The sequence below is a fragment of the Acomys minous genome (genome assembly GCF_964271855.1).
Source record: "Acomys minous genome assembly, chromosome: 5".
Classification (NCBI taxonomy): domain Eukaryota; kingdom Metazoa; phylum Chordata; class Mammalia; order Rodentia; family Muridae; genus Acomys; species Acomys minous.
Window position 1 is genome coordinate 125237868 of NC_140494.1, and position 12944 is coordinate 125250811.

General features: G+C 41.1%; 1 protein-coding gene across 15 annotated transcripts in view; it reads left to right on the top strand.

The window, feature by feature from the left end:
* CSNK1G1 (casein kinase 1 gamma 1) overlaps positions 1-12944 on the top strand; it is a 116495-nt gene that overhangs the window by 77791 nt on the left and 25760 nt on the right. For 14 of the 15 annotated variants that reach the window (XR_014779379.1, XR_014779380.1, XR_014779381.1 and 11 more), the window contains 4 exons: positions 2245-2330; positions 4343-4427; positions 4688-4836; positions 6118-6225. Coding sequence is in view for 12 of the 15 variants with exons in the window: in XM_084782387.1 (XP_084638513.1) it covers positions 2245-2330; positions 4343-4427; positions 4688-4836; positions 6118-6225 (428 nt within the window). In the remaining 3 variants the exon portion in view is untranslated. Of the gene's footprint in view, positions 1-2244; positions 2331-4342; positions 4428-4687; positions 4837-6117; positions 6226-10293; positions 12898-12944 lie in introns of those variants that run through there. The other variant, XM_084782390.1, reaches the window with a different exon arrangement.

The following is a 12944-nucleotide window of genomic DNA, read 5'->3' on the forward strand; positions in this document are numbered from 1 at the left end:
AAATGACTACTTTATTTTCATATTCACTGAACTGAAATAATAGAAATGGTGAGCCCAGACCTTGGTCTCACACCTGACTTAGGTACCATGTTTTTTCTGTTCTGTGTTCCACAGCTATGTTTTTATCCTTCTCAGGACTTAAAAAGCTACTTTTTTTTTTTTAAGTGTTTGAAATTTCTTAAATCTGTGGAGAGCTTGCCCTCTAGTGCTCACTGAACCACACATCAAGCATTTGCCTAGGGAATATACTTTATTATATATAGAGGCCTCCTTTTACATACAGGAAGCAGATATAAAAACGGAGGGGTGTGAAATGTGTGAGAAAGTCTCCTGCTGTTTTTTTTTCTTTCTGCTTTGCTCACCTCACATACTCTGTTTTTGTCCTTGTTTCTTATGTTCTATTAACAAACCGTCTACTTGTTCTCAATCATGTATAATATTTTATTGCAAATTTCAGACAGCTCATGTAGACCAAAGTGTCTGGAGAACTTGCTCTTTTATTTCATTCTTTTAAAGACTTTTTTTTCCTTCTTTTAATCCTAGGGATTTTCAATCCATGGTCTATTCATTCATGGCAGACCCTTCACCACAGAATTATGCTCCAGTCATGAGTGTCTCCTTTTTCTATTAGAAACTGCCCTTTCAAAACCTTTCTTGGCAGGTGTAGTGGCCTATTCCTATAGTCCCAATATTTTATAAACAGGAGCCAGAAGGATCACTAAAAGTTCAAGGCTTGCCTGAGCTTCATAATGAGTTCCAGGCCTGCCTGGGCTATCAAGTAAGACATCTTCCACAAAATGAAACAAAACAAAACACAAGGAAAATTACCTTCCATTTTAGTACTATCTTAAAAGTTGCCTTTTCAGAAGGGTGTGCCCTGAGATGAAGAGCATGGCCTGGAAGGGGGGGGCAGAAAGGGTGTTTGGAAGTTGAGTATGAAGAAGCAGCAGGGTACAGTGATATGTGGATGGGAGAGTGGTAGAATCAAAGTGTGTGTGTGTGTGTGTGTGTGTGTGTGTGTGTGTGTGTGTGTGTGTGTGTGTGTTTGAGACAGGGTTTCTCTATGTAGCCCGGGCTAACCTGTACTCACTATGTAGACAAGGCTGGCCTCAAACTCATAGAGATCCACCTGCCTCTGCCTCCCAGAGTCCTGGGATTACAGACGTGTGCCCAGCTAGAATAAAAGCTTTTAAGTTGAAATGTTTCATCTACCCTGTAGAATACTGTTCATTTTTTTGTTAAAAATCTTTCATGTTTATTCAATTCTGTGTGTGTGTGTGTGTGTGTGTGTGTGTGTGTGTGTGTGTGTGTGTACTTGAATTTTTAAGGTGGTTATGGGATACATGGCACAAATGGGATATTAACCAAGAAATGATACATTGTTCTCTGCTGACTTGAAACGAAAGTCTTAGTTTTTGTGATGAATTGAAATTGCTAAACAATTGGAGAGATGGCCCAGAGGCTAAGAGCACTTTTTGTTCTTCCAAAGGTCCTGAGTTCAAATACCAGCAACCACATCGTGGCTCACAACCACCTATAATGAGATCTAGTGCCCTCTTCTGGCTTGCAGCATACATGTGGGCAGAATACTGTATAAATAATAAATAAATACATCTTTTTAAAAAATTGGTAAACATGCCAGAGGAGGTGATGGTTGTATGTCTTTAATACCAGGGCTTAGGAGGCAGAAGCAGGCAGATCTCTATGAGTTCAAGGCCAGTCTGGTCTACAGATGTACAGACAGAGCTACACAGAGAAACCATGCCTTGTTTTATGAAAAAAAAAAAAAAGCTAAACATGTGTCTAAGCATTCTGCAGCTTGTGTCTTTGCAGGCCTAGCCAAATTGGACTGTTTTAAAGTAGCTTCAGCTGCTCAGTTCCCTTCTAGTAACCAAAGGGTAACTGCAGCTCATACACTGTAAGTCCTGCTTTGTTTATGTATTAGCTCACTTTTAGACAGGTGACAGTGTTGAGAATGGAGTAGTTTGCCCACCACCTAGCATTGGACCTTGGTTTTAATTTAGAATGTACTTTTCATTTGCTATTTATTTGCTAGCAACAAAGGAAGGCCACCTACTGTTTTTCAGTTTTGATCTAAAATACTATTTCTGGTTTAGATATACAAAGATTAGTAAGCAAAGCCTTTCCAGAGCAGAAGGGCTTCAGCAGGGATTGCTTGATTTTAAAGCTTGTTCTGCTTTAATAACGGCAAACATGATGTGTGTGTTCTGTCTTCCCTCTTAGAGCAAAGCCGGCGAGATGATCTGGAAGCCCTAGGCCATATGTTCATGTACTTCCTTCGCGGCAGCCTACCCTGGCAAGGACTCAAGGTATCCTTGCAAGTGCTTTGTCTCTGCTCAGCTGGTAATGAAAGGGCTGCTGCTGTGGTGTCTCTAAGGAGCACAAAGGGAAAGGGTGACTTGAGAGATTAGAAGGAAGGATTAGTTCACACTGTAAATGCTCCCAGGCTTTGGGAGCTCCACTTTGTTCACATTTGGCTTCCTGCCTTCTTATCGTAATCCTTGCCTCTGTGTGTTTGGGTCTTCCTAATCCTTCCCTCCTTCTCTCCCAGCTTTGCAGTGCAGCGTCTCTCTGCAGCTGGGTGTCCCGTCTCCATTACCATTATGTGGCAGGAGTCAGCTCCCCAGGTATCAGGGAAACTTTACAACAGAGTGATGACAGCAGCTGCAACCAAAAAAAGCCAGACCCCTAAGGAGAACTGGAAAATATTTGTTCGTCCTACATAGGCAAAGGGCTCACCTTAACTAAAATAGCAGAAAAACAATTCAGGCTTTTTCAAATACATTATTAAATAAGTAACTTTTCAAATAATAGCCATTTCATAGTTATAAGCATTATAATTACTCTATGGCTATTAGTAGGAAACTTATGCTTCTGATCCTTCCCAGGGCTCTTTACATAGTCAGATATAAGGTATATTTTTAGTTGTAATTTATTTCAACATATTAGTATGAAAAGAATCTTATTCTGTAATTTGAGGTATTCCTACACCTCCTTCCTCAAGGAATAAAGAATTCATTTTCCTATGCTCTCTAGGACATGGCGTCTACACCCATACATTCTCTCTGATTGAGCCCAGGACCTTGTACATGCTAGGCAAATGCTCCTTCTCTCAGCTACAGCCAGAGCCCCCCATCCAGCCATGTATGTCTTCTTATTGATAGTGAGTGACATGTGACAATAGCTACACATCCTGCTTGCTGGTCATGTAGCCAAACAGTTGATTAGTACATAGCACTGTTACTTGCTTGGAACTCTTATGGTCTGTGAGAGCTCATTTTAGTGGTAGTAATGAATTTAGAATCTCCCCAACTTACTTTTCTTCACTGTTACTGAATTCTGGGTGAAGCAGGTTAGCTAGAGACTATTAGAGTCCAAGGTCGAGAAGCTTCCCTCGTTCAGTCCCGTATGCTGTATTTGGACTGCTTTTACCCACTGGCACACACTTAATTGTTAGCAATGCCTATTCTGCAGGTAACTTATAATATATGGAAAGGTTTTGTTTGTTGGTTGTTTTCCCTTGTCACTAAGCTGTATCCTCAACCCTGGAAACATTATTTAAAGAATTATTCTCACTTCTTGTCCTTCTCTTCTTTTCCACTTGACAGTATATATGAATATGTAGTTTTTCTCTTCTTTGAAATAGGAAGATGAATTACTAGCTGCAGAAAAGTTCACAGAAATATATGACTTCATCTGAGAAAATATATTGTTTGGATATCAATACAATACTAACCTAGCATATGCATCTATTTTAAACTTATCCAAAACTGGAACTGACCTTAGAGGGAGAACGGCTGAGTCACTGTCAAACTCCTAAGTGGCAATTGGAGTCTCTGCTACAGTTGTTAAAGTACTGCTGCATAATGTTTTCTTTTTTTTCTTTTTTTCTTTTTTCTTTTTATTTGGTCTGTCCATTTCTAAATATATATGCAACTTTCTAGAGCTCAGCAAGGTTTGTATATATCTAAACACAGCATGTCTATACATTCTTATTTGTTACAGAGAAAAAAATGAGATCCACTAACAAATCCCACCAATTTGAATGAAAATAACTGTAGTGGTGGCTAGAGAGATAGCTCAGCGGTTAAAGAGCATGTGCTGCTCTGGCAGGGCACCCAGGCTCCTTTCCTAGCACTCACATGAGTCATCTCCCAGCCACGTGTAACTCCAGCTGCAGGGAACTGGTGTCCTCTTCTGGCCTCCTTGGGCACATATGCCACATACAGATACATATGTATACACATAATTAGAAGTAAAATCTTAAAAAAGACTCTAACCCCAGTGACTGAAACATATTTTCTGTTTTTACTTTCTACAGGCTGATACATTAAAAGAGAGATATCAAAAAATTGGTGATACCAAAAGGAACACTCCCATTGAAGCTCTCTGTGAGAACGTTCCAGGTAGGAGCTGGAAGTACAGTAGACAGTCTGTGTGACTGAATGCCATAGTATCTGTTAGATAGCAGTAGCTGTGGCCAGACCATTCAAATTTCTTTTTATTATTAGTCAGCCCAAAGAAGGCATTACTTTTATTTGGTTTGTAAAAAACAAAAAACACTAGTATCAAGTAATTTGTACAGATATCTGTTATGTAGCTCAGAGCTTAAATGCTGCAAAGGCATTCAGTTAACAGGCAAGGCTTTGTAATTCTTTCTTAACAGAGGAGATGGCGACCTACCTTCGATATGTCAGGCGATTAGACTTCTTTGAAAAACCTGATTATGAGTATTTACGGACCCTCTTCACGGATCTGTTTGAACGGAAAGGCTACACCTTTGACTATGCCTATGATTGGGTTGGAAGGCCTATTGTAAGTATCCTTTAAAAGGAAAAATCCTCAGGCCAGTACTGCCCCATCTTTTTCCCCCCAAAACAAGGTTTCTCTGTGGCCTCGAACTCACAGCGATCCACCTGCATCTGCCTCCAGAGTGCTAGGATTAAAGGCATGCGCTACCGTGCCTGGCTGCCCCATCTTTTTACTTGCCAGTCCTTAAGCTTAAATCTTTTGAGGGGAAATTGCTTGCGTTTGCCAACCATTTCCAAGTGATACTATAGATGCTGCCCTTAGACCAATGAGCTCTATGACTTTTGGACTATGACTTATGAGGGCTGAAGGGATGGCTCAGCAGGGAAGAGCACTTGCTGTTCTTACAGAGGACCCATGTTCACGTCCCAAAATCCACACGGCATCTGACAGCCATCCATAAAACTCCAGTTCAAAGGGATACAGTGTCCTCTTCTACTCTGTGGGCATCAAGTACACACATGCTGTTCACACACCTAGTTAGGCAAACAGTTATATACATAAATAAATATTCAGATTATAATATAATGTATATCCTGAGATACTAAAATTTAAGCCAGTTTTTAACACATTTCTTTTGAATGATCCACAGTGTAGCACTATCTGTGCTGTGGAGGAACTTGACTTCTATAGGTAGAACCTATCCAGTGCCATAAGAAACTTGGATTTATTGTTCTACCCAAGAGTCTATAGCATTAGAGACTGTGCTAACAGCTCATGCTGTAGAATAGGGCTTTTTTGGGTTTGTTTTGTTTTTTTCTTTTTACTTTCTAAGGTACTCTCAAATGGACCAGACTACCTTCTCCTCTGCAAATGACCAGAACACACAATGACTTGAAAGAAAAACAGCAGGGACTGGAAAAATAGCTTATTAGTTAAAAGCACTGGTTGCTCCTCTAGATGACTTTGGTTCAATTCTCAGCACCCACCTGGCAGCTCTAGAGAATCCAACACTGTCTTCTAGGCTCCTCAAGCACTGCAAGCCTGGAGTGCACAGACATATTACAAGCCTAACACCCTTAAACAGAAACATTAACTTAAAGGAAAAAAACTTATTCCCAAGCAGCAGAGCTATTACATTAAATTTATTTTCCCCAGTTGACATTTTTGGGGACATTTTTTGAGACAGTGTCTCAATCTTTAGCTTTGATTGTCCTGGAACTCACTATGTAGATCAGGCTGACCCCCAACTCACAGAGATCCACCTGCCTCCGCCTCCTGAGTGCTGAGATTAAAGGTGTGCACCACTCCAGGCTACCCATCTGGCTTTTACTTTCATTTTTCTAGCCTACTCCAGTAGGATCAGTTCATGTAGATTCTGGTGCATCTGCAGTAACTCGAGAAAGCCATGCACACAGGGAACGGCCATCGCAACAACAGCCTCTTCGAAATCAGGTATGTGTTCCTTTTATAGCTAGCGTTAAAACCCAGGTTCTCCTTACTCTTAGTGGTAGTGTTTATATGGAGTAAAGAGAAATAAATGATTTAGTATGACACTGAAACAACTGTCACAGCATATGTAAATGCATTGAGATGAGGCATATAGGCTAAAGAATCTGGGCTTGAGCTGGGTGGTGGCGGCGGTGGCAGTGGTGCCGCACGCCTTTAATCCCAGCACTGAGGGAGGCAGAGGCAGGCTGATTTCTGTGAGTTCCTGGTCTACAAAGTGAGTCCAGGACAGCCAGGTCTACACAGAGAAATCCTGTCTCAAAAAAACAGACAATAATATAACAAATCTGGGCCTGACCCAGCAGGTATATATCATGGGCCTTTAATCTCAGCATTAGATAGAAGCAGACAGATCTGTGTGCGTTTGAGAGCAGCATGGTCTACATAGGGAGCTCCAGGCCTGCCAGAGATGGATAGTGAGACTAAGATGCCTTAAAGATATAGTTCATGTACAAGATATAGGCATGTATAAGGCCATAGATTCAGGGTCTGGCGCAGCTATAGAAAAAGGAAGAAAGATGCATTTATAGTTAGAGCCCAGTGTGATGAGGCATGTTTTTTCCCAGTACTTTTTTTTTTTTTTTGGTTTTTTGAAACAGGGTCTCTCTGTAACCTTGGCTGTCCTGGACTTGCTTTGTAGACCAGGCTGGCCTCGAACTCACAGCGATCTGCCTGCCTCTGCCTCTGCCTCCTGAGTGCTGGGATTAAAGGCGTGTGCCACCACATCCGGTTTTCTCAGTACTTTTAAATTGGAGACAGTATGATTGCCACAAGAAGAGGCCAGTGTTTCTGTGTAGTATAGTCTTGTCTCAAAAGCCAAAATAAGTACATAAATAAATCTTCAAAATTTTCTCTCAGAGGGAGGGAATGTAAAAATCAATGAGAAGCAATATTATAAAATATTAACAGAGCTGCTGTGTTGGCACACACTTTTAATCCCAGCACTCAGGGAAGCAGAGGCAGGCTGAACTCTGAGTTCCTGGTCTATAAAGTAAGTCCAGGACAGCCAAGGCTACACAGAGAAACCCTATCGTGAAAAACAAAACAAAACAAAATTTTAATAAATAAAAATAAAATATTAACAGAGTAATGTTGGAAATAGAGTTCTAGGTGATATTTTTCTAACACGGTTTCTACTGAGGTTTCAGTTTTATGATGAAAAGAATGTCCAGGGCCAGGTGTTGGTAATGTATGTCTTTACTGCCAGCATTCCAGAGGCAGGCGGACAGCCTGAGGGTTGGAAGACAACCCAGTCTACAGAGTGAGTTACAGGATAGCCAAGGCTGCACAGAGAAACCTTGTCTGGAAAAACAAAGCACAAAACAAAGCAAAAATAATTTATAGGATGAGGAAAGAGATAAAAGTCAAACCATAATCACTGATTGTATCTCTGCCCATTTTTTAGTAATGGTTTTTAATTAGTGTACAACACAATGAGTGTCATTAAGACAATTTTGTACATGTATTTTGTTATAGTTTCTTCAGCTGCCCTACATCGCCCTCTTTTCTCCTCTCTCACTGATCCCCTCTTCTAGTAGTCCAGTTTCTGCTTTCGCACAAATACACAGTTTTGTCTAGATTGTCCATATGAGAGAAAACGAGACAATTTTGTCTCCTGCTCCCATTGCCCTATCTTGCTCCTCTCTTCAATAGTCTCACTACTCATTCCCACCTTCATGTTCTATAGGGCCTGCCGTGTGCCTTGTCAGGTATAGGTACTTGGTGACAAACTAGTGACCTCAATTCAGTGTCCAGGACCCACATGGTGGGAGGAGAGGGGGAAAGTAGAGAGCTCTTATTTTGAAATATCTGGCAAATAGATAAGGCATGTAACCAGGTAATTATAACACAAGGCAGAACAAATAAGCATTTTAAAGTGTTACCACTTGGAATTGCTTTGTTTGAGACAAGGTTTCTGTAGACCAGAGTGGCCTCAAACACACAGAGATCTGCTGAGTACTGGGGTTAAAGACAGGGGCCACCAAGCCCAGTCTCATTTGGAATTGGAAGGAAGCATTTCTCCTAGTCGGAGCATGATATTATTTCACAGGGGGAAAAGCTGCATTTGTGCTCTTGGAAGAAGTAGAAATGAACAAGACAGTCCAAGCAGAAAGAGCATGAGCAACAACAATTATGTATCTATTAAGGGAGCCCTGGGAACCAGCCCAGAGTGCTGGGCTGGAGAATAGGTCCTTCATTTCAGTAGGTGTGTGGGTTAGAAAGCAGAAGACGACTGATGGTGAGGAAACTTGCTTTTAACTTTTTTAAAACTTAACAGCTAGTCTTGCGACCAATATGAAAAGCAGTAGAGGGCTGCAGAGATGGTGCAGAGGTTAAGCGTACTAGAGGTCCTGAGTTCAATTCCCAGCAACTACATGGTGGCTCACAACCATCTATAGTAAGATCTGTTACCCTCTTCTGACATGCAGGTGTACATGCAGACAGAACACTGAATACCTAATTTAAAACAAAAATAAAAGCGCAGCAGTGGATTCTAGGCTGGAGAGATAGCTCAAACAGTAAAGTACTTGTTGTACAAATATGAGGACATATTTTTTAATCCTGAGCTATTCTGGGTGACATGAGCTTTCCCAGGCAGGGAAAGTAGAGACAGGAGGATCCCTAGTGCACACTGACCAGCCAGCTGGTCGAAATCATCAAGCTCCAAGTCCCAGGGAGACATCATGTACCATGTCTCAAAAAGCAAGCTAACTGACTCCTGAGGAACATGACCTCAAAGGTCTGGCATCACATGTACACATACATGTACTGGACCAGTCATAGAGCACCTGCTCAGCTTGCACACAAGGTTGGGTTCAATCCTCCACACACATATGAGTGAAATAAATGTACATTAGATCCCTTTTCTTTCTCTTTGATTTTAAATAATTTTTCATTTTTGTTCTGGAGATCAAACTGAGGACCTTAGACAAGTGTGCTTCTGGTGAGCTACATTCCTAGTACAACCCCCTTTTTATGTGACTTAAATGCAAAAACAGATCTTACGGAATGGGGTGACAGTTCAGTTGGTAAAGTGCTTGCCTTGTAAGCATAAGGACCTGAGTAGTATCTCCAGTATGCATGTGAAAAACAGCTGGGGTCTGGAGAGGTAACTCAGTGGTTAGGCACACTTGCTGCTCTTCTAGAGGACCAAGTTAGGTTCCTTAAAAACAACAACAGCAACAAAAAGCTGAGCATGGTGGCAGGCACATACCTATAATCCCAGAAGTGTGGAGACTGAGACAGGCAGTTCCTTGGAACCCTCTTGCCAGCCGGCCTATCTTACTTGGTGATTCCCAGGCCAGTGAGAGACTTCTCTCATTAAAAAAAAAAAAGGTGGGTGGGTGTGGGGGGGACTGGAGAGATGGCTCAGAGGTTAAGAGCACCTCTGCTCTTCCAGAGGTCCTGAGTTCAATTCCCAGCAACCATATGGTGGCTCACAGCCATCTATAATGAGATCTGGTGTCCTCTTCTGGCCTGCATGTGTACATGCAGGCAGAGTGCTGTATATAAAATAATAAGTAAATAAATTTTTTTTTTTAATGTGGAGCCAGATGTGGTAGTGTATGCCTTTAATCCCAGCACTTGGGAGGCAGAGGCAGGAAGATCTCTGTGGGTTCAAGGCCAGCCTGTCTCAAACCCCCCCCCCAATAAATAAACAAATTAAATAAATAAATAAATAAAATGTGGATGGCCATTGGGGAACAGCACCAAGGTTGACCTCCGGCCACATATTCATGTGTACATAAATGTTTACGCACGCACACATGAAAACAAGTAGAACAAAAGCAGCATTTATGGGAGAAGTAATTGTTTTGTATATGTATCATAAAATCCTAAGGAATGCTAACTGGCCAATAGATGCACTCTTTAATGTTTTTGTTGGCATACATGATGATGGATTTCATTGTGACCTTTTCCTGCGTTAATATAATGTGTTTTGTTCATATTTCATCATTCATCACCCTGTCCTTCCCTTCTCACTCTGACTGATCATTTCTTCTTCCCAACTAGTTTTCCTCTGCTTCCATACCATTTCTTTTTTCAAAGATTTACTTACTTTATGTGGATGTATATGTGTATGCGTGTGTGTGTGTGTGTGTGTGTGTGTGTGTGTGTGTGTGTCCATCCCTAATGTGAGCTCTAGGGACTAAATCTTTGGGTCTTCTGGAAGAGCAGGAGGGCTCTTAACCTCTGAGCCATCTCTCCAACTACCATATCTTCTTTATTTTGGTGAGCATTGAGTTTAATTGGGGTTGCTTACAGGGGAATGAGCAATTTACCAATGGCTACAGGGCTGAAGAAAATGTTTCTTCTCCCAGCAACTCATAACTACCTCTAGGTCCTCAAATAGGGGTTAGGTCTTTGTAAGCCCCTCCTCCTACCTTTTCTTTTATGTGTATGAGTGTTTTTGTAGGCATGTATGTCTTTGTGCCTTGTATGTGCCTGGTGCCCACAGAGGTCAGAAGGGGCTTGGATCCCCTGGAACTCGAGTCACAGACAATTGTAAGTCACCATGTGGATTTTGGGAACAGATCTCAGGTCCTCTGTAAGAGCAGCAAGTGCTGTAACTGCTGAGCCATCTCTCCAATCCTATTTGGATATTTTTAAGCATTTAAGTCTTGGGAAGCTGGGCACTGTTGTGGCACATGCCTGAAGCAGGGGATAATGAGTTTGAGGCCAACCTGGGCTACAGAATGAGACTCTGTCTCAAGAAGTAAACAAAGTCAGCCGGGAGTGGTGGCACATGCCTTTAATCCCAGCACTCAGAAGGCAGAGGCAGGTGGATCTCTGAGTTCGAGGCCAGCCTGGTCTACACAGCAAGTTGCAGGACAACCAAGGCTACACAGAGAAACCCTGTCTTGAAAAAACAAAAACCAAACAATAAACAAAAATGTAAAAAAAAAAAAAAAACTTGTAGAACTAACGCCATATAATAGTGTAAGAATTTAAATATTCTACTTAAACCTTACTAAATTAGTTGTCTATATTCTAATGTGAGAAAAACAGATTTATTAAATTATCTAGACATCAGACAATGTCACTGGGTTCATAACATGGCATAATTATGCTGTACATCATAGATTCTACTTTGGAAAACATCCGAATATCTATCAACAGCAATAATTGGAAGGGAAACATCAGGGTAGTGTATACTCTAATCCCAGCTACACAGGTCACTGGTAGGATGTTAGTTTGCCAGTTTAAGGCCAGCCTGAGCAACTTAGCAAAACTCTATGGGGCTGGGAAGGAAGGAATATTTATAATAGTTTGAAATCTCTTGTGGTGCTTTCAGCATAAAACCCAACCCCCCTTTGTAGAAATTACATAGTAAGCAAATTAATACAGCTGCTTCTTTATTAAGCCTCTTCATCCCCTGCAGGAAATAATAGCAAATATGACCAGGATCTTTTACAGTCCTATTATTATCCATGTGATCTCATAGTCTGTTAATAATGATGCTTAAACTATAGCTTTATAGGAAATGTCTTTTAGATGACTTAGCAGTGAGCTTTAAGCAGTTCCTATCAATGAAACCCTTAGAGGGAGATAGTCAATATGTAGCCTTAAGCTTTAGAATATACATTTATAGTTACCAGCATTTCTGGGACATATATGTTCCTTACCTAGTGTTCATGCAGAGCGGCAATATTGTATTCCAACCCCTGCTGCTATTGATATCAGCAGCAGTTAAAATTTGATTTACTAATCCCACATTACTGTCTCTCAAACTACTTATTTTTCATATGTTTAGAGCTTTAGGGCTGTTAACCGCTGTGAGGCATGATGGTACTATCTCCCTAGCCATTTGACAAAGGGCAAGAGGCACTGTACAGATTCTTCAGAACAAAACGTCACACGTGAGCAAGATCAGATAGTATGAGATCTTAAACAGCAAACAGGTAAATAAGGCATGAAGACAGCCTGAATGGCAGCAGAAATAGAAACAGTCGGAAAAGGTTTTTAATTGAAGGCCCTATTTTTGCTAAGTAAATATCTGCCTTTTGCTTTCTAAAAGAAAGTAATTCACATTCAGTCAAATCATTAGTAAAATGTTTGTAATTCCAAATTAGATACTATTGGCTAAAGAAATCAGAAGCTTTATTTTTGTCTTTCTGTGCCTACTTATTCTTGGTATGTGAATCTCCTTTAAAAAGATATTTTGGGGGCTGGAGAGATGGCGCAGTGGTCGCCGTCACTGGCTGCTCTTCCAGATTCAGTCTCAGCGCCCACACAGTGCCTCACAGCCATTTGTAGCCCTAGTTCCAGGGGACTTGACGCCTCTTCTGACCTCCATAGGCATGGGGTGCACAACCACTCATACATACAAAACAAGGCTAAAAATTGTTTTTAATAAAATAATTTTTAAAACTTTAGCCTGACAGTGGTGGTACACGCCTTTAATCCTAGCACTCAAGAAGCAGAGGCGGGTGGACCTCTCAGTTCAAGGCCAGCCTGGTCTACAAAGTGAGTCCAGAACAGCCAGGGCTACACAGAGAAACCCTGTCTCAAAAAACAAACCAAAAAAAAAAAAAAGAAATAAAGAAAAATACTTTGTTAATTTATTTAGATATGAAAGCATATTCCAGCCACTGTTCACTTAAGTAAATGTCTTGTGGCCAGATACGGTGTTTTATGCCTGCAAGTGCAGTACCCAGCACTTG